Raw genomic sequence first — 27672 nt, 5'->3', positions numbered from 1 at the left:
TACAGCTTACAGTTTGTAATGTATCAATAAAATCATATTTGAAAGGAAAATAATAGGGGAAGTATACTTACCATCTAGCAATACAAATAAGATGTTGCAAACAACATCAGTCGTGTAGTTAGTTTGACGATACATGCTCCCCGTCAATTCCCTCAGAATTTATTTCCGACACTATTTGAATCTCTCATACTATAACCAACTCTATATATAAACCTTACCTAAAACCTTGATGCTGCCCTATAACCCGAACCTTATACTTGACGAAATAAAGCTTATTCGTGTCATTTGTAGATGTTGGTGATACGCTACAACGCGGCGTCAACTTCCCTGGTGTCCACTCTCCGACACGAAGCGAAATGCAGCCCTAACCCTAACTAAACTGGACAAAATAAAGCCCATGGCAAATATCACTGGACCACATATCTGGTCACCTGACTGGTAAACACACGGAGAGTAACGACAGAAAAGATTCTAAAATCCCAAAGGTTGAGAACATAGCGGACTGTGTTCTTTATCACACACGTCCTATTTTCAAAATGAGGTATAGGAGAAAATAATGAAAACATAAGCCACAGGTTGGTGGTCAAATCCCCTTCCGCTAAGGGATTAATTGGCAACAAACACATTAATTATCAAAAGATTATTTGGCACACACAGCCATTTAAAAGTTCACCAGGCAATAATTTCGATTTACACAACACCGTGAAGTAGGCGTGTGTGTGTATTGGGTTTTTACAGACGTGTATCAATCAGATATGATTATTTACGTCTGGGACCGACCTTTAAACGTCACCATCCGAAAGACGTGACTCAGTTTCGAACCTGCGTCCTCGGCTGAATCAGTTTGTAACTTCCACTTTTTAACTGGATTACTGGCGCACGCCACGAAGTAGGCGAGAGTGTATGATATATATATATATATATATATATATATATATATATATATATATATATATATATATATATACAGTGCGTCCCAGATTAAACGAAACCGAGAATTATCGATGTTTTATCATAACTTAATCACAATTATGATTGATAAATGACACATATTTAGAAAGCTTAGATCCTCCTCTTTCATTTGCAACTCATAATCATGCATATTCCACGCATGAGTGATTAAAATCAATTTGAAGAGAGGAAGCCGAAAAGTCGTTTGGCGGGCGGTATCTGAATTTCAAGGAGAAAATCAAATTTCTAGAAAGTTGAGTTTCTGCCCTTTCATATGACACCTCATTTAGGAAAAAAGAGCTAGGAATAACAAAGTTCTGTTTGTTTAAAGTAATGCTTGCATTTCCATAATTTGATTAAACGAATTCGTTTTCACTGGCTGCCTGCCGTTTCAGCAAACGAACTTTACAAAAGACTTAACACCGTTTCGTTGACAATCAGCCGTAGACGAAAGATTTCATGCATGGCCAATTGTCAACGGAACGGAGTTAAGTCTTTTGTCAATTCTGCTTTTTGCTACGGCAGGCAGCCAGTGAAAACGAATTGTTTGCTAAAATTATGAAAATGTTAGGGCTAATTTAAACAAACAGAACTTTGTCATTCCTCGCTAATTTTTCCTGATTGAGGTGTCATATGAAAGGGCAGGAACTCAACTTTCTAGAAATGTGATTTTCTCTTTGAAATTCAGATACCGCCCGCCAAACGACTTTTCGGTTTCCTCTCTTCAAATTGCTTTTAATCACTCATGTGTAAAATATGCATCATAATGAGTTGCATCAAATGAAAGAGGAGGATCTAAGCTTCCCAAATATGTGTCATTTATTAATTATAAATGTGATTAAGTTATGATGAAACATCGATAAATCTCGGTTTCGTTTTTTCTGGGACGCATTGTATATATAAATGTATTTCCATATACAGATGTACTAAATTATTCATACCCTTTGTAAATATGATCTGTTTGTGTTTTTTCGTAATTCGATAATGAAATCTCCATCGGTTGAATAAGGGCTTTTATTTTAAACTTTTAGATGTAAGCTTGCATATGCCACAATCACGAGAAACATAAATCGGGACAAATCAAGTTTTCGCATATAAAAAAGTTAAGAGTAAAAACTTGGTAAAGGTATGACAAATTTAGTTGTTAAAGATAAACTTGAGTTCTGGTAAAAAAAAAAAAAAAGGAATTCTCACAGAATCTAACGAAACTTACACTGAATGTAAAAATGTATACTGGCTGAGTAATGAGCATAGAAAGATAAGGAAATCAGGGTAGTACTAGCCCCGACACCATGTGTGTTGTCCCATATACATCTTTCGTTGTAAGTGATTGTAACTTTACCAAGACTCTGCCAAATTTATGATGATTTTGATGACTCCAGAACCTTGCATTACACACCATTACTTACATGCTATATGATCAACTTTTCTGATCCATTCCACACCTTTTCTTTCACAATGCAATCGCATTACCAGAACTCAAGTTTATCTTTAACTGTATATAAATATATATATATATATATATATATATATATATATATATATATATTTATATAGATATCAATATATAAAAAATATATATGTTAAATATATGTATATTTATTTATATACATTTTATATATGTTAAACTTGTCTAGTCACTATTTTGTATGATAATCGAGCAGAAGACAAGGTTGTAATATTTAAATACCTCATACCATCACCTTCATTTATTCTTCCATTCATATTAAGTTATTGTAAACATACCGAGTATTTCTTCCTTTACTTTGTGTCGTTCTCTCTCTCTCTCTCTCTTCCTCTCTTTCCTTCACAACATTTACCTTTGTTTAGCCCGAACGTTTTTGCGTCTCACTCAGTCTGGGACATTTTTTCTTGCCCAGCTTTCTCTCTCTCTCTTTCTCTCTTTATGTGCGTGTACGCATAATCCTTCAGTGCGAATATAAATATATTTTGTTAGAAAGCGAGACTAATCCCTATTATATCCTGCATCGAAAAAGGTATTGTTTTTTTTTATTGTTGAAAGCTCTTTACGTGACCAAAAATGAACAATATTTTTCCAACAGTGCTATAAACGGCTCCCAATCCGTAAGTAGTACCTCAACTAGAAGTACTATTTATGGCAAACATTTTTTTAAAATTAAAACTGCAAAATGTTAAATTGTTAATTTGTTCATATTTAATTAAAACATCAATTTAAAAAGAAATTTGAAAAGTACATTTTTGATGCAGGATGTAAAACAAATGTACCCTGTCTTCTTTTCGAGATACTGGTTAAAACTATATGAGCCTTAGTGACTACAATAGTACCATTTGCGTCCCTCAGCAAATAGTACTATTGTAGTCACTTTTTGCCCATAGTTTCAACCAGAACCTCTCAACACAGTGTATACTGTATATGAATGTAGGTGTAGGTTGAATAAGCACAGGTGTAATACATCAAGGAAAACTGAAGGAGTAAATCGTCAACTTACTACCAAATTTTAGTAGTTAAACACTGATAGAATTTTGAACCGCCCGATGTAGAGATGTACATATACAAGACTACATTAAAAAGATATGATTAGCCGCTCAAAGACATTAAATGAAAACAAATGTCACAATTGTTCAGTTTTAAGCGGTTTATTTTTTGTTCTATTTTCTTCAAACGGCAAATACAGCAAAAACACAATAAATGATGATCCTTCGTATATACAAAATATACGCATCCTGTCCCCATGAAATGCGCCAAGGCGAAAAAGAAGGAGTACGCCAATATACATCAATATAATTTTTTTTCCAAGTTCCGTCGAAAAAAAATTGCCCCAAAGGAAACGTTTTAGCCTTTTTTTCTTAATTAGTTATTTTATATTTGTATTTTTTTTTAAATTATCTGTTTGGACATGCTGATTCCAGCAGATTTTTTCCTCTTCTTTACAACAATTGTCATGCTTTTCATATTTTGATTGACTTCTCTGGTTGATAAATGAAAGTGTCCTTCACGCATGTAATCCAAAGGAAGAATTAATATCACTTAACTGGCAATATTTTCATTGAATTGGTCTCAAGCCCCTTGCCTAGCCTAAATTATTTTTTCCTCGAAGCTCAATTAATCACAAGCTTAATCAAATTCATACTAGACGAAAGTGGTGAAATCAAGGCTTTACGCAGTTTTGACAACTGAAGCAATTCTTTCCATTAAGGCAATAAATCACACTTATATTATTGCGATGAAATCATACAAAAATCTAAATTAAAATACCAGTCAGAGAAGGAATACGAGTTTTAAACTCGTTAATCTCGTACAGAAATAAAAATGTTATTTTGATGAAATTTTCTCTTTTTTTAAAACTTTATATTGAAGTATCTATTTTGTGTAGACCCTTTTTTTCCTACGCAATTTTCAAACAATTAACGTGTCTATTCGTAAAAGTATGCGTTATTTCTGTAAGTAAGTAAGAAAAAAAAATCTCAACTACTAGTTACCAGATGAATGATTACACAATTTTTTTGTTTGTTTTACTAGTGGCCCGATGATATGTACAAATGCATTTAGATAAGACAGACCACCATCTTAAAAAATGAGTAGGTCTAAGTCTCATAAAGTTTTAAGAATGAGTGACAGACATTAACAATGTTTCAAGTTTTACAAATCTGAGATGCATGGCCCTACGTGTAGATACGGTGTAATATTGAAGCCCTAATGTGCTTCAAAATGATCATGAAGTGCTTCAAAAAAGTAAACATCTTTGAGTGACCGGTTTTACCATACTCATTTTCTCCAACAGACTGTAGTGTTATAAAAAGCTTTTAAAAATAAAGAGACTCATTTCTGTCCTAAAGGTGTATAAATATGATTACAGCATGTGCTAAATCCAGGATTTTGTTTAGAATCAGAGGCAAAGTTACCTAATACCTTTTAGAAGTTGATGGTTTGAAGTAATGATTAATGAGTAATGATTAGATCGACAACAGAAGTTAAAAGATTCACGTTATATCCCCAACCTAATCTTATCTTCTATATGATCTTTTTTTAGAGATAAATTGTAATGACCAAATTGCATAATAATGCTACAAACCAGTAGAAACCGACGGTGGATATCATCACAATATGGTTTCTGAAATGTGTAGGTTACTCTTTTCACTCGGTCGCAAAATTCAAAAGTATTTAAGTTGGTATTTAACATTGGCCTCCTGGCATATATGTGCCCATGTTCCTTTAAACAGGTCTGTAACAAGTGCCAATGCTCCGTCAGCGTGGAGTTTACAAAGCCTAAGACTAGTTCATGTGTAATATATTCCACTATAATCAATTACAAATTGAATTGAATTGTTCATAATTACGCAATATTTAGATGTGTACATTTAAGTAACAATTTTTTTTTTGAATAACTGCAAACCTTACAAGATATCTTTTTCATCCGAACTGAGAAATGGTCAGTGAAAATATAATCAACAACCAGTTACGTTACTTTTTCAAAATATTTTAAATTACAGCGTTAAACTACGACTTTAGGGAATCTAATTCTGTTATCATTACCTGTGATGGTAGCATAATCATATGCTTATCTGCTAATCTTTCACGTTTCTTTTCATTTACAGATTAATTTCATAAATAGAACCACATTACAGGTACTTATATACCGCATTCCGGCAAAATATAACAATAAAACCTTCACCTTTCCTTTCCATAAGATTCAATCAACATAAATATTGATAAAGATATTATTCAAAGAAAAAATCGAGGATTTGATTTAGATTATTAATTTCCTTTATGGTATTTTCAGTTTGGATTTGCCTTAATTTCAGAGAGGCTCGTAATATAAGCATCCATCACGCTGGGAGAATGAGGTAGAACTAGCCCCATCTTTTGTTTCAGCGTTCAGCTCGCATTTACCATCTCTGTAATTGAATGACATGCATCCGGGTTCCTTTTCGCATTCAGCGGCGCAATGCAGTTTATCCTTCATATATATTGTCTTCATCACGTGATCTGAAAGACAGTAGTCAATCATAGGGCTTCCATTGTTGTCTTTTGCCATTGAGTAGAATCCTGATCGGTTTCGATATTTGGCTTGCTGTGGAGGCGGAGAAGGTGTTGTATCTGGTATCGGGTCAACTGTTGCAGTACCAAAAAAGAACGAGTAAAAACAAATGCCTCATAAATTCAATGTTTTGTAACATATTTTAAGAGTATATCCATTACTAAATACTTCCTGTTAGTAGCAATTGAAATTACGTCGATCATATTAACACAAAAACATATCAAGGGTGATTATCAAAGGTATAAATGTATATGATATCATACTTGTAAAGGACAAAATATTTTGATCAAAGACCCAACTTTAACAGAATAGTCGTTTCTCTAAATCTCTCAGCATTTACTGGCAAACCCATTAGTGTAATAACGATAAAATCTTTGAATTCTTTTTAGGTTGATAGCTAATTTCGAAAAATAAAATTCGCATTTCGTGATGATGAATTATGTGATCCTATCAAGTTTCAATTTAAGACAATACAACATGACTTTTACAATCTGTAATGGATGAGCCATAACCAACATTAAACCTGTATAATGCTTTGAATTTGGTACTTCTTAATTGTTGATCAAACATTGCAGTCTCACTGTCTAGTGAATACGTCACAATGAAGGACACAGTACGGGGTTCGAATCCCTGCCCAGGTATAAATGTCCTTGGGCATATCAAGTTAGATTTGCCACTCTTCATCGACGTGTGATAAATAGTGCCACATAATTGTTATCACTACTCAATAGAAGTAGTAGATATGAGTTTGTGTAAATAATTAATGGGTTTAAGTCTGTATTTGTCCCATAAACATCTGTATAAAGAGTTTGGCCAATGTTGTTCTCATTGGACATAACATAACGAGATGTATATTGAATATCTAAGTAGAAGTGGTCAATATTTAACATATCATTACCCAACAAAATTTGAACACTGCATTTTCATATAATGACAATTGAGCGAATTTGGGCAATGAGGTGAAATGTATGGGGTCATTTGACCTATTATAGAATAGAGAACATAATCTAAATAAAAACACCATTATTCTTGATACTTGATCTGATCTAGGCTATGGACGGATTATAAGCTTAATACAGTCATTAGGTTTACTGCAATCGTTGATCCAGTCGGTAGCCTCGTATGGAACAAATTACATTTAACTTTCCCATTTAAAGTAGTTACCTTCGCATAGAGCAAGGGTTGGGTATGAGTCGCCACAACTAGAAGTTTCTAAGCCATGGCTATTGTATAGATAGTTAATACAGTTTCTGCCACTCCCGATGGTTGGTTGTCCTGTATCAGTACGCCACAAAGCTGAAACAATGAATGATAAAAATACATTCGATTGAATTTAATTTCGGTTCGTCTTTGCATTGTATAAATATAACATCCAGGGTCGATTGTATATATATATATTTTTTAAAGCAGACAATAATGATGTATACTTTTAGTTATCAACCGATCCCTTTAGCCTGGGTCTCTGGTTTGTTTTTAAACACCAATATAATAAAAAGATAAAGAAGAAAACAACATACACAAATCCAACTCACAGTAAAACATATTCGGTAACTGAAATGCCTAACATGACAATAATGTGTCCGACCAACTTTGACCAAATCTTTGCTGAACTTGGGCAAAGATTTTTCAGATCAAGATCATCTTTGATTACAAATTGAGCAAAGAAAATCTCAAGAGTGGAGCATAGAGTGGCCAAAAAGTTGGTTCCACACATAATTGCCCTCATGTTAGGCGATTTTAAACCCAATACTTGTTTACAATGCCTACACTGCAAAAACAGTGGTGTTAAATTCAACACCATAGGTGTTAATATTAACACCATTCCGGTATCTATATCGGAAAACACCAGTTGGTGTTATTTAACACCAAGGTCTGGATTTGAATGATTCAATTCTACTCTTGGTGTTGCAATTCAATTCTATTTTTGGTGTTAATATAAAATCCTACACCATTTTCTGGTGTAACAATGAATCTGATTTCTGGTGTTATTTAACACCACCGCCTGGAATGAAATAATTTTAATTCTACTCTTGGTGTTGCACTTCAATTCTATTGTTGGTGTTATTTTACACCAATTCTAGAATTAAATAGTATAATTCTGCTCTTGGTGTTGCAATCCAATTCTATTTATGGTGTTAATATAAAATCCAGCACCATTCTTCGGTGTTGCAATAAATCCTATTTTTGGTGTTATATAACACTAAAGGTCTACTACTTTTCTACTCTTGGTATTGCAATTCAATGCTAGTCTCAGTGTTTAAAAAACTCAACACACCATTCTTTCAACACCAACAATTCATTCCAGCTCACTCCATCTTAACACATGCACAGAAAATATTCAAATACACACAAGAAGTGAAAAGAAACAATTTTTTTTCGTAAACAAAAACACATGGTGCTTGTTTAATCAATAAATTAAACAACTTGTTTTCATTCATGTTGAAATCAATGATGCTTAGCGTTTTTATCTTGTATGGTTCAACATTAAATCCTTTTGTCATGTATTCAAAATCTGTGACTCATTTGTCTGAATACAACAAAACACACTTTTTTAAATCATTCAAAATCTGTTATTATGAATCCACCCTTATAAGTAAAAAAAAAAGGATGAAACAAGTAACTAAAAATCATTCAAAATCTGTTATTATGAATCCACCCTTATAAGTAAAAAAAAAAAAGGATGAAACAAGTAACTAAAAATTTTCCAATATAAAAACTTTAAACAATGTCATAATTCCTTTCAAGGAATGAAAAATCAAAGTCGTTTCTAATAAATAGAAACTAAACAGGATGCAAAATGCATGTATAAATGAAGACAAAACAAAAAAAACAACAAACATTATGCTTCTACATCAGAGTGAATTATGTAGCTAATAAGAATTTTGACACATTTCACCTTGAATCCTAGTACATGCATGCTGAAGGAAAATATCACAGAATCTTTTTCATATGAAATATACAGAGTGCCCCCCCCCAAAAAAAAAAAAAACCTTGGAAACTGCTAGTATAATCTGCAGGCAGACTCTCGGCTTCGGTTTTTCGCAAGTTTCGTAGTGCATATTTCAGAGTCTGCAGTCAGAGACTACTTTCACTCATATCATGATCCCTTAAAGGGAGCATAACTGTATGTGTATATGTAGTCTCTAAATGCAGACTCTACATCGTGCACTATGCAAATTGCAAAACCGAAGCCAATGGTCTGTGCCCGCAGACTAATTATAGTATGACTTTAATTTCTTATGCTAGAACAATAGCAACACTAACAAATCTCATCCAGCAGTTTTGTTGAACAAGATTTTTTTACCACAGGCCTGCAACCATTGAGATTCAGGATGATTTAATTATTTCAGGGGATTTTTATCTCCTAGCTTCACTGCTTGTAAAGGGTTAAACAAATGTTTCAAAAACATTGAAAAAACACTATAAATTCTACATTCATTCTAATATAGGTGAACATTCTTTTACAGCTTTCTGTTTACAAACATATTCCATTTTACATCGTGCACTATGCAAATTGCAAAACCGAAGCCAATGGTCTGTGCTCGCAGACTAATTATAGTAAGGCTTTTTAATGTCTTATGCTAGGAAGCAGCCTTCAAGAACAATAGCAAAACTAACAAATCTTATCCAGCAGTTTTGTTTAACAAGATTTTTTTTTACCACAGGCCTGCAACCATTGAGATTCAGGATGATTTAATTATTTCAGGGGATTTTTATCTCCTTCACTGCTTGTAAAGGGTTAAACAAATGTTTCAAAAACATTAAAAAAACACTATATATTCCACATTCATTCTAATATAGGTGAACATTCTTTTACAGCTTTCTGTTTACAAACATGTATTTCCCATTTTACTCCTGGGAGAAAAAATCAAAAAGTAAAATTATGCATTTCTATATCAACTAATTCGCTGCTCGTTTTTCCAACAGGATATAAACAACAACAACAAAAATCAGTCCATGCACTTCTAGTTCACTGGCTTTCATGCACAAACATCATAGAATTGTTTTTCTTGTAAGAAAAAAAAAGAAAATATACAACAGCTATTTGACTTCAATTTGGTTTCGAATTAACCAATTTAAAGATGTTAACAATTAAGAGTCCAAAATATTATTGATCAAAATTATTTTTAAAACCAATTGATACCACTAAGCAAAACCAGACATTAGCTTGAAAGCTTTAAATTACTTAAAAAGTACATGCCTTGGTGCTACATACTTCCTCGAGTCTGTCTTCGACAAAGTTGTCATCAAATCTAGTGGTTTGTAGTCAACAAGTTCCTTTTGATTCTTCACTACATGACAACGTGGAAAACTAAATTCTACTGCATAGGCATGATAGTGTGAATTGTAATACACTGTATCTAATTGGACAAGTACAAAAAATACAGTGCTATTGTGTACAATGATATGCTCTATTTGACCAAACAGAGGAAGCTCGCTAACATCATGGCAGACCAGAAGTGACAACTGATAATGTGTTCCATGTACTTTAACCCAGTTGGCATCAAATAATTCAGTAGAAAGATCCTCTACTTGGATTTGCTCTTGCACAATCTGTCCAATATTTTCATCTAAATCTGACAAAAGTAGTGAACTACCTGGCCCAACCTCCAGATATTCCAAAGGATGGTTTGACTGAAGATGGAACGTTAGTGCTGTCTGATGTTTTTTGGCAAGTGATTTACAAATGTTTTTGTAATTACGCACAGATTCTGCAACACGGCCAAAATAGTGATGTTTCGCTTCGTACCTCATACACCATACATGTATGAGTGGCCCAACTTCTCTCAAACACGTTGGATAATGCACCATAAAGTGGTGTTTTGGCAACAACCTTCTGTCAGGAAAGGTTTTCTGGAAATGTGTGTGATGTTCTTCAGTAAGAATAGACAATTGGGCTATCAAGCCTGCTGTCAATTGAGGAGCAAAAATAATGTCCATACAATCTAGTAATCTAAGTAGCAATTCCCAGTAGACATTTCCTTCTTCAATGTCTTGAGCAATTATGAATGGCAGATTTCGAATCAAGCACCATGCTTGCATAGCCTTCTGTCCAACATCATTCCTAGCTGACCTAAGTTTAATAAAGGATGGTTTGTTCTTGTTATCTGTACGGTTTAAGCAATGGCTGGCGACTCTCTGATTCAGTTCATCTTGGGACAAGAGGGGCGGTTGCCTTTCATATATGAAATACTCTAGAACAAGTTTCAGCTCATACTGAACTATGCCTTCCAAAAGATCATGCATTATATCTAGTGAAAAGTTTGCCAAGACATGAAAGTAAATACAATCATTCAATACAGTCTTTTGTTTCACTCCAAACACATGTGACTGGGTAGTTTGAGCTTCAGCTTCTTCTAAATGTTGCTCATAAGTCTGCCTGGTGCGCATATCCATTGAAACCTCTTTGAATTTGTTCTGTGCCTCTTCCTTACTTGTAACACATAATCGACAGTAATAATGAGCAGAAAAGCTCTCTACAAATCCCAGTAGGGAATTAGCACCAAGATTATCAGCACTTATTTGAGTAATGGTCCCCTTCTTCACAATTCCATTAGGGAGAGCAATGCCAACTGTTGACAGGATATTAATGTCTTTTACAATGTGCTTGAGAATAGCATTAAATCCATATTTCTTGGCATCTTCAGCATACCATAGAGCTATAAGATTGATATTGGAAAGATTGGAATTATACTTTGGTGGCAGATTTTTCAAAATGAAATATAAAGCACCTATCTTGTGAATTTTTGTTTTTGAACCAATGGGGTTCACAGTCTCGAAATCATCATAAAAACAGTGAATTTGGAGGGCATTCTCATCTTCATGGAAAAGAGGGGTTTTCTCAAATTGTGAACCATCACAATAATCTCTCATTACACCATCTGTGCTCTTATGGTCATGAGTAGCAAAATGCAATATATCTTTATTGCTTAAAAGCTGCTTCAAAGAATCTAAAATGGGAACGTAAACAAATGTATCTTCAATAGCAATCTGTTCATACTGCTTAGTTCTTTTATTGAGACGACTATCATATCGGATGCCTAACTTGATTTCTTGTGGTTCAACAAGTCCAATTGATTCACAATACTTTGTCCGCTTATATTCTGAATTCAAATTTTCAAAGGGCTTTTCAAGCATAGCAAAATGTGTTTGAATCTCCTTATAAGCCTCGGATTCTATAGGCAGCTTATGTTTTAAGAAAGCAGCTGTAACGGCTGCCGATGCACTTTTTACTACATCACCTACAATCGCACTGGTTGTTTCTACTACATCATTTACAACTTTTCCAGAGTTTGCACTATTTGCTGAAAATTTTGAAATTACATTTACACACTGCCTGTTCAAGGTATCTACAGATAAAATGTCATCTTCATATACATCCTGATCTTCAACAATCTCATCATTATTAATATTGTATTCTTGAAGACTTTCAAGACTTTCTTCAGGAAAGTCACTCACTTTATCATTTTCATTAGACTGCTCTTTATTATCTGGAAAATCGGTTTTAAGGTGAGTCTGCAAATGTCCCCGAAATCCTCGAAAAGTATGAAATGTTCTCGCACAAGCTCCCTGCCCACAGGTCAATACTTCTTTACCATCTTCAATAACTCCATGTTTCAATCTCAAATGTTGAACCAATTTGGGTATTGCAAACTGTTTGTGGCATTTGAAGCAAATCATGGTGCTAACAATTTCGATCTAATTTCACGTACTCTTGGTGTTTCCCGGGACACTCCGATATCGATTTCAAAAATGGCAGTCTGGACAAAAGTCCAGAACTGCCGCAGAGACAAGCAGTACTGCAGGCCAAAGACAAAGTGGGTCTTGAAGAGTAAATCTACTGCTGCTTCGACCGTGCGTGCCGAACATGGAATGGCCTTGTGATCCACAATGATCATGTAGTTGGTGATTCGGGCCTTGGAATTGCCAATTGCCAGAAGGAACGGTTGACTCTTGGTCTCTTTTGTGTTGTCGAGGAATGCTTGAATACTCCCTCCTGTCTGTGTTGAAAACAAATTATTTGTATAGAATGTAACTAGCACTCAACGCATTTCAATACTCAACGCATTTCAATGAACAACATATTTCGATCAACATTTTTAAAAGACAGCCTTACATGTAGTACTGGGGGAAATTGTGTTTTTACAAAAGGGTTATTGGACAATAATGTAGGACATAAAACCAAATCAAATTTACATCAAAGAAAAGAATTGGAATTGGTCCATCAAATGATATAACATCAAAATATCAGATGATATTTTTTGTAATGAAATACAATTTTTCTTACCCTGTAGAGGGGTAAAAATGCAAGTACTTTCAAAGCTTGTTTTATGTATATGATTAAAAAGGGTCTTTCTAATGTGGTCAAGACATTTCAACTTCCACAAAAGGAGTACGAAAAATAAAGATACTGCAATTTCTGCACTATTATTAACTTGCAGCAAATTTGTGGCATGAAATATTCCTTTTCATTTATTGATTCTCCATGTAGGGCTGTGAAAATCAAAGGCAACATGCCTGATATATCACACAAGTTGTTACTATGTTTTCATACACAACATGTTCCTAGTATTTGTTTGCAAATCTTGATGTCTACTGTTCTAGTTTATTTTACTCCGACCAATTTCAAGGCGGGTGAAGTTTTTGAATAGGCCTAAATTTCTCGAGCACCTTCTCTGTCCAAATCAGTCTAAGCCTCTTCATGTAAGAGATCATAAACCAATATAATTGTTCTCTTTGAACACACATCACGATGCTTTCTGAAACTTTTTTTTTAATGCAGCAAGAATGTGTTTTATGTGACAGGGTATTACCGGTACTTAATATTTACAGTTCTCTTTCGTAATGAAAAGCTAAATACCTTCTGAAATTGAATAACCCTCGAGAGAGCTGAAGAAATGGACACTTTTGCTGACGCAGCTTTGGACTTCCCTTGGCTTGCAGGAGGCAATAGGCACAAGAGGAGGAGGATAGCAGATGTGCTGGAATTCCATCCTGTGCATTACAAAATGAAAATGGTTATTATTAAACAGGCTTACATGTTGATCAAGGTGAAAAATAGAAGTTAAATGTACCAAAATAATTACAAACTGACCTGCTAAAATTTGAATCAAAATAGCCTGTAACAAGAAACTATTATAAGAAATAAGTATATAGTCGAGGACTTATCAATATTATAGCCAAAGCATGCAAGTGGCTGTTAATGCAGTTTAGGGGTACTAAACCAAAAATCCAATTGATGCCAGCTTGGCACCCTTGGAGAAATTTTACTGACACTTATAGCAACGCCTTCTTCTTCTTTCTTATGAGAATTTATACAAAGGGGGATGGGAAAAAAGAAATCAATAGGAAAATAATAAACGGGATATTTATGCATGGGAGAAGGCAACATTCATGGCAAAGCACCTAACCTAGATTGTTCTCTGTTGACACATATATAACAAACTCTTTAGTAGCATAAGTTCATGTTTTTTTTTTTACAATTTTTTTCTTGTTCTACTGAATTTAACATGCTTCTACCCAATTTGACATCCTTTTCATGATTAAATCACAAAAATTGCATCAATACTGGAATCAAATGTTGCAATTAACAATTTATCAAATATGTCCCCTATGGGCCACCATATTTTTCAAAGTTAACTAATGAAGAAAAACAAAAATATCATGATTTTCTGAATTCTAAAGCATTTATCTTCAAATAAAGACAGAGTAAACACAAGCAAGCTGCTAATATGTAAATGCAGGGTCCTGTGGGGTCGATTCAAGTTCATATTATAAGATAATAAGCCATGCATATCATATCTGAGGAAGAAAAATAACAAAGTGAACATATAAACATGATGCTTTGTTTCAAAACAGAAGCTCATTCTATTTCAAAAGTAATGATTGGCAATGTGATAATCCTTATAAAGATTCCACAATGGGCCATGCAACAAACTTTTTTCTTCATAATTATATAAATTTCTTCTTCATAATTATATAATTAATATAATAAAAGAATTATGGAGAGCATGTTCCAACTACAAATAACTTTGCCAAGTGGGCATGTAATGTAATTTTTTGTAATTCTCATTGCAACAAGAGTCCACATTATTTGAGATGCCCAATAACCCTACTGTATCCCAGCCTTCCAGATAAATATAATTTGTTGGAGGAGTTGACAAAAAAAAGGGGGGGGGGGGAATTGTTTTAATTGGGATGGGTCATTTTTTGTGATTTCAGCATACTTGTCCCTTAATATACATTTTTAATGAGACTGCAAGCTCTTTGGTGGAATTCTCAATGGTGGTTTAAGACCAAGGTCTAAACTTGGTTCAAAACCATGGATTGGATTAGATTTGCATGTATTCTAAAACTTGTCCAATGAACATGCTTGTGTGAAGCACATATATGCTCAAATTTAAACTAACCTATCAATGGTTTATCCATGGTCTCAAATAAACCACCATCAAGAATTCCACCCTTTATGACATCGGAGGGTGCATTCAAGGGAATGTGCAAAAATACCTTCTTTATTTTGATCAGAACTGTCATAAGATGACAGAAGCTCCATCACTGTCAAGTTTCCTTTCTGCTTCAGAAGTTGTCTTGCAAGTGTAACAACCTTGGGCTTCAACTCGGGCCATTTGGTCAGGAAACGCGAGTGATTTTCAGGAAAAAGTTTCCGAAAATCTACCTCAATCTGCAAGAATACATGTAAAAGGAAAACGGGGAAAAGAGAGAAAAAATAAACTATGCATAATTTTACAGTACAGATACCCCAGTTAGACTAAATCAGCAATATAATAAGGTACCGTCAAAGCTCAGACCCCCATATATACACACCCCAGATCCAGGAAAAGGGGATTCTTCAAATATTTATCTGAATAGCAACCACTAAGAAGTACTTTTGAAGGTCTCTCTACACAAAATCCATACATGAATGAAACTTGCTGGACCTTTGAAATAGATTAGATTTGCTAGATATCACTCATGTTGATGCTCACTGTCCAAAGGTACATGACAACCAGTAATGGTGATTGTTCACCAACAGACAGTCACATGCGGTAAATACAGATACAGATTGAAGGATAAAACTGGCAGAATCTTCGGACTGATATTTTCAAAATCTCAAACATATATAATAAAACAGAGAAATATGAATTTGATGCCTCAGTGCCAAGTAATAATTCTGATGCTTTAATTCCCATACACATAATTTTGTTGCCTTAGGCCTGAGAGGCTAAATCAAGAATTAGGAGTAAATTTTTTTGTAACACTTACCAAACCTGGAACAGTTTCAAAAGGAAACTGTTCCAAAATATCCGATGCGGAGCGTCCGTCCCTGACCATATGCTGTCTAACAGGAAAAGTGGATTTCATCTTTTCAACAACCAGGGTAGAATCACGTTCTAATGTTGGACAGTGTCGTAACCAGTTGAGGTCTTCATCATAGGTGCAGCCTGGAGCAGATTCTTGGTCACCTTCTCGGACCTTCCCAGGACCACCATCTCTGCTTGATGGCTTGGGTAATGGGTTGGATGTCTTCTCCTCTGTTGTGCGGTTAACATTTTTTATTCTAGCAGCCAGGAATCCCGTGTTACTTCTTGCATCAAAATAAGCTTCCTAAAGTGAAAGAACGAGATGAATCTTTGACCGCGTGGTTGAAAATGTATGTATAAGCTTTTTGTTGATAATATTAACCTTGAAATGATGCACAAAATGATGTGATGAGAAATTGTAGTTTTCAAAGAAATTTTAGCAAAGTAGCATTAGTGTCATATAATGCAAGCATCTTGACTTTGATACAAGGAAGCAGCCATCACTCTGCCCCACTTCAAGAAAAAAAGAGTTTTGAGTGGTTGTGAAGGAGAGTAGAATGGTATCATACATTTCTTATTGGATATTGTGCCAAAGATGGTGGAGTGTGACCTACACAAGATAAAATTTAAAAAAAAAAATTCTTCTCAGAATATAATTTAGAGAGATTTTGAGGGTATTTTTATCTTATCAGAGTATCATAAGTTTTCTTTTGATTAATGGAATGCAATACCTTCTTATCAGAGAGGACCATGCAGGGCCCATATTCAATTAAATACTTCAGTCAGAAAAATAAATATTTTTTCTTAGATTTTTGCTCGGATAAAATACTTTGCAGATTTTGGTATTCAATTCATAAATTTGGCTAAGTATTTTACTTTAAATTTAAGACACCTCTAGAGGAGACTTAAGCCAAAGCATTTACAAATTTAACTGGTAGATGAAGGCTTACATGTATGTGCGCAGTCACTCTCAGCTGCGGAGAATTATGAAGTAGCGCATTTTTGGTGCAATGTGTTGATTGCGCATCATTTGGTCACAAAATCGTGATGTCACAATGCCTCTCAATAAGTATTTTACTTAAATTTTGACTTACTAAAGTAAAATGCTAAGAACTGAATTGAATACAAAATAAGTAAATACCTTAGCCAAAATACTTAGTAAAAAAACTTACTTAGTCAAAGTATTTATTTGAATATGGGCCCAGATTATAATACTTACATGACCTGTGCTAGTAAACGGATCCTTGAGTCTTGGAAACAGATTCACTATCCCCATGGCATATTTGGTTTTCATAGCTGCTTTTGGATGTTTGCTGTGAAATAAGAAAGCACATCTCCTGTATGAGAATTACAGTCATATGGACTCATGACTGGCTCTATTAAAACAGAACTTAGTATGTTGATAACAAGTAGCATACCCCTAGTGGTCTCGTCTGCATCATATAATTTGCTATAGTTTAGTATTTTTTTATTACTTTAAAATCTCAAAATATCACATGGTTAGTTCATAATACATTTATAAAGTGAGGCCTCATGACGATGAGGCCGCTAACATCTACGGCATTAATCTATTTTAACGTAATGACCCAAAAATGTCACTCACAAGACTGGTAATACCTGATAACCATCATGTGCAAATCACATTTAAAACTAGATGAATCTTCGACCACGCACGGTCAAAATTTAAGCCTCTGCCATCATGCGATCAGAAAGATATTATTGCTTGTTCCATGCCATTGGAAATCCGAAACATTTTGGGTGATTTTACAAATTTTGGGCACTATGAACTTTGACCCCGTGAACCCAAAATCTTCTTCCTCCCATGCTAATACATAATTGAGCTAGGTTTGAAAGAAATTAGTTCAATTTGTCTGAAGTTATAGCAATATCGAGCTTTTTTCGGGTAATTTTTTACAATTTTTGTTTGGCCCTGTGACCTTTGCCCTTTGACCCCCTAAACCCCAAATCTAATCAGTTCATCCTCACATGTATATAAATACTTGTGTCAAGTTTGGTAAAAATCCGTCCAGTAGTTCTGAAGTTATCGTGGTAACAAGTTTCCGACGGACGGACGCACGGACGGACACACGGACGCACGGACGGAAGGACGGACGGACAACCCCGAAAACATAATGCCTCCGGCACCACCTGACGGTGGCGGAGGCATAAAAAATGAATATTTTGAAAAATGATTTTGAAGAGACAACAAATTCCTTTAAAGTTGACCATGTTACCTCAGTTTCTTTTCACATAATTGGTAGTACCTGATAATTATTATGTGCATTTACACAATCATAAAAGAAAATTTGCTGGCACTTACCCATAGTGTTCTTGCATGTGGGCTACCAAAAGGTTAATCATCTGCCGTCTAGTTTTATCTTGAAGTGCTCCAGTCAATTCATACTCTCGGAGAATGGCATCACCTCTGTGCCGCAAAATTTCTTGTACAAACTGCAAACAGGTAAATCATCCCATTAAGTCATAAATAAACATATTGAGTTTATAATGCACTTTCAGGCACTTTAATTCATACTGACCTTTCTAAGGGCACGAAATTTTATGAATGACTATGAATTTATATAGGTACATTATGATATTAAAATTGATATATGGCCAATAATCATAAATTCTAAATAATAATATATTTATTTATAGAGCTTGAAATAGTTTAAATATTGTTAAATACACACTCCCACAAACACCCCAAACACACATATGCACACACGCACATACACACACACGAGGGGACACATGAGGCTACAGGTAAATTTGTGTTTATTGTAATGCGAGTTCCTTCTACTTAATATAGACATGCAAGCCCAATGCCATGGGGAGACCGTCTAAAGTGCCCTGAACAGTGTTCATTACTTTCATATCCACAAACAATACAGCAGGAAACTATTCTATGTTTGGGATCATCATGAACACTACAATAAAGGTTATGTAACAATCGATGCATCTCATCTTCAACTTTTTAATTTTGATATTAGTCCTTTTCCTTGATACCCTCAGAGGTCTATATGCCCAGGACCAAAATCCAGTTGAAACCAATTGGAGCAAAACCAATTGAAACCAGTTGCCAACTGGTTTCAATAGGGAAATTGGAACAACTGGTTCCAATTGAAACCAGTTGCCAACTGGTTCCAATTGAAACCAGTTGAAACCAATTGCCAACTGGTTCCAATTGAAACCAGTTGAAACCAATTGCCAACTGGTTCCAGTTGCCTAATTGGTTTCAACTGGAACCAGTTGTTCCAATTTCCCTATTGAAACCAGTTGGCTTCAACTGGTTTCAATTGGTTTCAATCGGATCCAATAGAAACTTACAGTTGGCATAAACTTAATTAGTTATAAGTTAATTAGCTCTTGCACTAATTATCGCTCATGTCAACACAGAAACATTGTTACATGTGTCTACATTAAGTACAATGTAAAGGGCATTATAATATGCAGACCATATAATATACTTAACAATGAAGGCATTGCCATTATATATGTTTGTATTTGATATATTTTGTACATGGTTAGTGTTTTACTTATCAACTTTTAATCTGTGTAATTACAAAAATATGTTAATAATGAACATGCTTATCATTGCTAATTAATCTTTATATTTATCTAAAACAAATGCATTACTTGCAAATGAAAATTAATTAATAAGTACATTGTAAATCAAAATAAATTACATAAAACATTGATCTGCACACAAGCATATAATATGCAAATTAACTGGTTTCAATTGGATCCAGTTGGGTAACTGGAAATATTTCCAATTGGAACCAATTGGATAACTGGAAATGAATTCTAACTGGAACCAGTTGGGTAACTGGAAATTACTTCTAACTGGAAATGAATGCTAACTGGAACCAATTGGGTAACTGGAAATGAATTCTAACTGGAACCAGTTGGGTAACTGGAAATGACTTCTAACTGGAAATGAATGCTAACTGGAACCAGTTGGGTAACTGGAAATGAATTCTAACTGGAACCAGTTGGGTAACTGGAAATAAATTTTAACTGGAACCAGTTGGGTAACTGGAAATGACTTCTAACTGGAACCAGTTGGGTAAATGGAAATGACTTCTAACTGGAAATGAATGCTAACTGGAACCAGTTGGGTAACTGGAAATGACTTCTAACTGGAACCAGTTGGGTAACTGGAAATGAATTCTAACTGGAACCAGTTGGGTAACTGAAAATGACTTCTAACTGGAAATGAATGCTAACTGAAACCAGTTGGGTACCTGGAAATGACTTCTAACTGGAACCAATTGGGTAATTGGAAATGAATTCTAACTGGAACCAGTTGGGTAACTGGAAATGACTTCTAACTGGAACCAGTTGGGTAACTGGAAATGAATTCTAACTGGAACCAGTTGGGTAACTGAAAATGACTTCTAACTGGAAATGAATGCTAACTGAAACCAGTTGGGTACCTGGAAATGACTTCTAACTGGAACCAATTGGGTAATTGGAAATGAATTCTAACTGGAACCAGTTGGGTAACTGGAAATGACTTCTAACTGGAAATGAATGCTAACTGGAACCAGTTGGGTAACTGGAAATGACTTCTAACTGGAACCAATTGGGTAATTGGAAATGAATTCTAACTGGAACCAGTTGGGTAACTGGAAATGACTTCTAACTGGAAATGAATGCTAACTGGAACCAGTTGGGTAACTGGAAATGAATTCTAACTGGAACCAATTGAGTAACAGGAAAATCATCTTACTGTTTCCAGTTGAACTTCTAACTGGAACCAGTTGGGTACCTGGAAATGACTTCTTACTGGAACCAATTGAGTAACTGGAAAAAATACCATACTGGTTCCAGTTGCACTTCTTATTGGTTTAAACTGGAAATGAGTACCCATAACAATATTTTCCAGTTCGGCAATTGGTTTCAACTGGAAATTTTCTATTCCAATTGAAACCAATTGAAACCAATTGAAACCAGTTGAAACCAATTGAAACCAGTTGGAGATTTCAACTGGTTTCAATTGGATTTTGGTCCTGGGTGGAACCAGATCATGAGATGTATTATTCGATGATTATTTACCTCATTTCTCTTTCCCATTTCTAAAACATTTCATAAAATTTGGCAATTCAATTTAAACCTCTAGACATAATATCATTTGTTTGAAATCATACCACCCATTGGAAGAAAATGAAACTGTAAAAGTTTATGGAAAACTTATGACAGATGACGAAGCAAAAAAGATGGCCAATATCTTACAGGAGTCGTCAGCTTAGATGTACCAAAAAAGAAATCAAATTAGTTGCCTAATGTTAACCTATACCATTACAAAAACCTTACTACAGGAAATATTAATTTACAATGTTAGTTCTAACTACACTAGATGTATTTTTTTTCTCCCAATATCATTTTCAATTTTAAATAATATGAAATCCGTATAGGTGATGAGTCCCTTATATTATGTTGATTATGATAGCTGAGATTGAAATGAAGCAAACAATTTTTTCTTAACCTTACCTCACAAGAGTTGTCAGTGATTGCACCTGATTCACTGAGGGCATTTAATCGTGGCCTCTTTCTACTGGAGCAAAAACTTGAATCAGATTCTGAGCTACTCAGGGAAGAGGAGCTGGTATCCACCTTGATAGTGTCTGCACTTGTGATGCTATGTACATCTGAACCTTTAATAAAGAAAAAAAGATATAAAGCCATGAGCACTGTTAAAAAACAATGAATACTGGCATCTTAAACTTTGGTAGAATTGAATACAGTTGGGCCTCCTTTATCCCCACACTTGGGATCAGCACTAACATGCATAAGGGAATCCTATATTCAAAACATGCAGTTGCCGAGTTTGAATGAATGCATGTTTCTGATCATGAAAAATTGAATTGAATGTGTAATAACAATGTTGGGAATAATGTATATAAGTAACCCAAATAGTTTGCGATATTACGAGTATGCTTGAAATCTTTGTTGGTTCCGCTAATTATTTGAGTAAAATAGGCAAATTCTCAAGTGATCTGGATAAAGGAGACTGGATAAGGGAGGTCCAACTGCATATAAATTTCTATTAGTCTAAAACCATCAGAAACCAGCTAAGTTATATTGGTCTGACACATTTGTTAATTTTATAATACTTGAGCATTTTTTAATGGACAATTTGTTAATTGATGCATTCATTCATGTCTAAGTGAATTATAATACTAGCATTTAGAAATGTTCAATTACTTTTCCATTGGACTGTTCCCAATGAAACCAATAGGTCTGTCCAATATAATCCAACAGAATTCTTTCATGATGGTTTTCTATAAGTATAAGACTAACAGAAAGAAATTGTTGGATTCCTATTATTGGATCAGCAAAAATTTTCTGATGGATTTCTAATGGACCAACAGAAGTATGTGTTGGATTTCTATTGGAGCAATATAACCTTTCTGCTGGTTTCTATGGGTCCTTTATTTCCCTTTCCCTATTGAAACCATTAAACTTATTGGTTTCTATGGGTCCAATAGCCCTCACCTCGTGCTATCACACAAAGCAAACAGAATCAAAATCAGATGAGAAATGGCATAGGAGTGGCCTTTTGTAGGATTTTGAAGCAAAAGGTCAAAGATCATACACAGACACGCACAGAAACACACAAGTATGGCGCCCGTTTCACAGTCCCCTCCTCAAATTTGTTCGGTGGGGTCACAATTTAAATTAAAGACATTTTTTTTTTAAATGCAAGTTTGCATTGTTAAAAAATTCAATTTGTAAGAATCTGTAATTTTTATAATCTTTAGACTTCGAATTTAGATCATTGACCGCCCACAAATCACGGCTCTTGTGGCAAGGTTACGTCATCAAAAAAGGGTAGGTTTTTTTTTCCTCCACCAAGTTTTGAGACCTGTGCCTGTAATTTGAACTGCACATTCATTTATTGCTTATGAAAAGCAAAATGTTAATTCCCTAGACTCTATACAGCATACAAGCCTACACTGTACCTGCTACCAGACGAACGCTGACTCATTTTAACATGCATGCACATACAATGATCAGTGGCGGATCCAGCAGGGGGCGCACCCGGCATGTGCCCCCTCTATATTTTGAGAATTACCTCGTGAACATACACATTACTAAGGTTAAATTGTGATCTGCGCCCCCTCTTTATTTTTAATATGCTCTTTGCACCCCTCTAACTCTATTTTAAAATCCTGAATCCGCTACTGATGATATCACATTTAGCAGGGATTTGCAATTTTGTATTATAATGCACTTTATCCAAAACTTACCAGACCATTCTTCATCTTCTTTTAGCACCATGAGGCTGACTGTGGGATTGCTGGTCACCACATCTCCTAGTACGTCATCGTCTATACCAAACCCTTCTTGTTCATCCACAAGTACGAGATCTTCCCCATCCCTTATGTGGAATTTTCTTCTGACTGTAGGAGAGATTAAATAAATGAGAATAAATATCACAGTGCACTTTTCAGTTTCTTACAGATTGATGGCTCAGTCATAATAAACGAATGCTGCAAAAACTGCTGCTACAAGCCCAACTGTGCTATAGTATACAAATAACGCACGTCCCAGAGTGCAATAGCGGTGAATGCAGTACGCGCGAGGTTTCTTTATATTGGTGCCGCTCTGTGCAACAAGCCGCTTGCGGCGAGTTGACAGTGCGAACCATCTGAAGAAACCGAGCGAACACTGTATTTACGTTTCGCACAACAGGGTCAAGTGCGTTATTTGTTTTATAAAATAGCGACACAAACAGCAACAAACAAAAGTTTAGATCTTAAGTATACGAGAGTTCGATCTAGATCTAGAGTTATGTTGGTTCTAGAAATAAAATGAGGGTCTAAGACCTTGCAGGCTTACCAAAAAGTCTACAGGATTCATTGTTTGATTAAAAATAAAATGCATAGGGTGTCTAGAGACGAGTCTACATCAGACAGCTGAAATTCCTGGCTTCATTATAAAATCCAAAAGTCAAAACGGGTCTAAATCCAAGGCAAAAGTAAAACAAAAATTTGCTTTCTAATAATACCCCGCTCTAGCTAGAGCTAACGCGTACGCTGCGCTGGGGATCATGGTGGATCTTGGAGCGTACATATTAGCTACGCGTAGCCTATAGCCTACAATGCACTCGAGGGAGCGTACTAGTACTACGCGTACGCGCGCGCACTGGATCCCCATGGTCACGCGTACGCACCGTGCAATATAACTTTTTACTGCGCTTTTTCTGCACTCATTTCTGCAAAATCGTGCTTGCATCAAAAATTTGTCAATGCCATGTGACGCGTATTGACCAATCACGATGCTTAAAATACTAGGCTAGATCTAGAGCCATTTTATAATACACCCTAAAACTGTTAAATGGGACATCAAGCTCAACCGGGGGTGGAGTTTGGACTGTTGTGTGCGCTACAAATAGTCTAGATCTAGATCTAGATCTAGAGATTGAATTTCCATGTTTATTATTTTTGCATTTTTTTTATTACATGAATGGGGTAGACGTCTAGATCTAGTCTAGATCTAACGTTAGATCTAGATCTAGATATCTAGGCCTAATGTCAATGCAGATCTAACGTTAGAACTCTAGATCTAACTGTTAGGCCTAGAAATCTAGAGTCTAGATCTAGTCTAGACTTCTAGATCTAGATCTAGATCTAGCCTAGACCTGATATTTTTGCAAAAACCCAGGATTAGGCCCTAGACTAGGTCTAGATCTACTGATTTTTCCTTTACATTTTGAAACAAATATGTATTAAATAACAATAGATCTATATAGACCTAGATCTATCATGAATGTTTGCCCTTTGGAGTATTTATCAATGATAATTTTTCAGAAATCCATAAAATATTAAATGGCATCATGCTGACCGGATACCCAACCCGGCCGGACAGCCAAGGCATAGTAGGCCTAGACCTCTAGGCCTGGGCTACCCAACGACAGGCGCGGCTAGCGCCAGCTGACGAACACGTAATACTATAGGCTAGATCTATAAAAGTTTATAACAAACAAGAACCATGTACACTTACTGAGTTCAAAGAATCCTACTGTGTCTTCTGGATCTATAGGCAGGTATTTTCTAATACTTCGATCCGCTGAACAGACCCTGACGCTTAATGGCATGGTTGCATGCACTTCGATCACTTCACATCTAGAATCTAGGCCTAATTTGAAGAATTACTACTCCAGAATCAAGACTTCAAGTCAGTGCCAGTGAAATTCTCTAGCCACATGCTCTCGTCTAGCTGTGCGCGCGCAGCTGCAGAGGCGCATATCGGATCATATGACAACTTTCGTCCAATGATTTTCGTCGAATTCTCTAGCTTATGCGCATGTGCGATTTTATAACACCAAATATGACACCATCAGCCTGTAATTGAATATTTTCACACCGTTGGTGTTATTTTTCGCCAATCGGACATGAAATGAACACCAAGGGTGTTGATATTTTTCTATTCCATGCTGGTGTTGAATATTTAACACCCTGGTTTTTGCAGTGTAATCTACATAGGCCTACAGCAGAGCGCATTTTCACTATCAATGTTTCCTTTTTCTTAGCAGGCTTAGCTACACCTCCTTAGAATTGAAACAAAAACAAAAACAACAAAGAACTCAAGAAAGAGCTTCAAATTTATGGTAAACACCTCTTTGGGAGACATTTTTTAAAAATAATTTAACACAAGCTTCGAAATATTGAATATGCTTTAGATTAATGTCCTCGCCGATATGATATGCATTTTCCTACGGATTTTTTAAAGTGGTGTCATACCCGCCCTTCCACCCTTACTTTATCCTCATGCCGATTATGCTGTTTTTAGTGTAACATCATTTAATTGTAAACAACAAGTGTGCGCAGGATCAATGCATCGCCATTTTAGTTCAGAACGTATCGATAGTAATTTATTGCATTTTCCTTGTTTACCTGGATCTGCCCTCACTGCTGTTTTTACCTTCCCATGAATGAACGAATTAAAGAGAGTCGCCTATATATTATTTGTAGCTTACCACTATCTACTTGTGTACCGTCTTCACACTCGAAGGTTCCCTGCACGGCCTGGTCCGTACAACCAACCCATATAAAATAGCCGCCAGTAGCAGCAACTTGCGGTTCTAAGTACGTAATACCAAGATCTATCATCTCATCGTAGCTGTTGAAAACAACAAGTTGTCCACTTATAGCGGCACAAGATGATGAAGCCTCTGAATATGACATCGTGTCTTGCCCGGATGAACTTTGAGTAAACGTGTAACATCCGGATTCTCTACTGTCCCATCCAGTGGGACATGCCGCTTCTGTGTCGAAAAACAAACAAAGAAGTAATCTGTATTGAGAAGAGTGACAGAATATTTTTTGTGAATTTCGTTGTCATATTACGGTCTGATTAAATTTGTTAAAGGGATTGGGTATCTTTAGCTCAGATTCTAAACAAAATTCTTGATTTAACTCATGCTGCAATCATAATTATAAACCTTTGGGTCAATCAGGGATCACATGACGTTTACAAACCGATCGCCCGTCTGATTATCAAAATATTTATGATCGGAATTTAAAATGTCAAAAATCGTTTCCCCAACGGTTTTTATAACACTACAGTGTATCGGGGAAAATGAGTATGGTAGAACCGGTCACTCAAATATTTTTTCTCTTTAAGGCATTTCATGATCATTTTGAAGCGCAATGTTTTTTGGGATTTAATATTACACCATTGTAACGGATGAAGTCCTCTACCCGTCTCCCAAGGTCCTTAGTTCACTCAGCAGACGACAAGGTTATACAAAGTGGTTCGATTTGAATGAATGTGGTGGTGGTTACTTTACCTGACTGCTAAGAAATCATAAATGCTTGTAAGAAAGCAACCAGGAAGCCGACGGCCTTAGGTCCTCCCCGAGGGACCTGGTAATGAGGATTAATGCCTTACCAAAGGGCACTAGCGCTTCGACTGGGTTTCGAACCCGGGTCACCGGATCAAGAGACCACTGCTCTACCAATTGAGCAATCGCGCCTCCTCAGGGACTGATCTTATTCAATCGTCATTTCGAGCTTCGTTCTCAAACTCCAAAACTCAACGAACTACCCCCTGTGACAACTACCCCTGGGCAACTATCCCCCCAATAAGCTACCCTCGGACAACTACCCTCTAGGACAACTAACCCCCGGACAACTACCCCCGGGTAACTACCACCCGAACAACTATTCTATGGGGTAGTTGTCCTAGGGGGTAGTTTACTGGAAGTATTTGCCCGGGGGGTAGTTGTCCGGATACGATTGCAGAATTTTGCCTTCTGATATAATACATTAGTCTACGGGGAAAACCCGGAAGAGGGCAATATGGCAGATATTGCCCGCTCTGGTTTCTTATTCGGAGTAGCATGCAAAATACGACTTTTTATTTTACAGCTAAAATGCCTTGTGTGGGTA

At 35.7% G+C, this 27672-nt stretch overlaps 2 protein-coding genes across 2 annotated transcripts; both read right to left on the bottom strand.

Annotated features, from left to right (window-relative positions):
- Positions 1–4700: 4700 nt before the first annotated feature.
- LOC105439357 lies at positions 4701–26538 on the bottom strand. The gene is made up of 3 exons (XM_030985324.1): positions 26259–26538; positions 7137–7268; positions 4701–6046 (listed from the first exon to the last, which is right to left on the bottom strand). The coding sequence occupies exons 1-3, from the start codon at positions 26464–26466 to the stop codon at positions 5733–5735; spliced, it is 654 nt and encodes a 217-aa protein (XP_030841184.1). The 5' UTR covers positions 26467–26538; the 3' UTR covers positions 4701–5732.
- Positions 8351–25737, bottom strand: LOC105440397. The gene is made up of 9 exons (XM_030985323.1): positions 25283–25737; positions 23527–23679; positions 21767–21930; positions 18594–18724; positions 17493–17586; positions 16236–16577; positions 15480–15654; positions 13834–13967; positions 8351–12973 (listed from the first exon to the last, which is right to left on the bottom strand). The coding sequence occupies exons 1-9, from the start codon at positions 25374–25376 to the stop codon at positions 12650–12652; spliced, it is 1611 nt and encodes a 536-aa protein (XP_030841183.1). The 5' UTR covers positions 25377–25737; the 3' UTR covers positions 8351–12649.
- Positions 26539–27672: the final 1134 nt, after the last annotated feature.

Source organism: Strongylocentrotus purpuratus, unplaced genomic scaffold (assembly GCF_000002235.5).
Source record: "Strongylocentrotus purpuratus isolate Spur 01 unplaced genomic scaffold, Spur_5.0 spur5_scaffold_15, whole genome shotgun sequence".
In the NCBI taxonomy this organism is placed as follows: Eukaryota; Metazoa; Echinodermata; class Echinoidea; order Camarodonta; family Strongylocentrotidae; genus Strongylocentrotus; species Strongylocentrotus purpuratus.
The sequence above is the reverse complement of the archived record's forward strand: the minus strand, read 5'-3'. Positions and strand labels throughout refer to the sequence as shown.

Coding starts and splice junctions, on each gene's coding strand:
- LOC105440397 (XM_030985323.1), bottom strand. CDS start 25,376: ATGCCATTAAGCGTCAGGGTCTGTTCAGCGGATCGAAGTATTAGAAAA. Junction 21,931..23,526: donor AGAAGATGAAGAATGGTCTG/GTAAGTTTTGGA, acceptor TCTTTATTAAAG/GTTCAGATGTACATAGCATC. Junction 17,587..18,593: donor CACATGCAAGAACACTATGG/GTAAGTGCCAGC, acceptor CTTATTTCACAG/CAAACATCCAAAAGCAGCTA.
- LOC105439357 (XM_030985324.1), bottom strand. CDS start 26,466: ATGTCATATTCAGAGGCTTCATCATCTTGTGCCGCTATAAGTGGACAA. Junction 7,269..26,258: donor CGGTACACAAGTAGATAGTG/GTAAGCTACAAA, acceptor TCATTGTTTCAG/CTTTGTGGCGTACTGATACA. Junction 6,047..7,136: donor AACCCTTGCTCTATGCGAAG/GTAACTACTTTA, acceptor GTACTGCAACAG/TTGACCCGATACCAGATACA.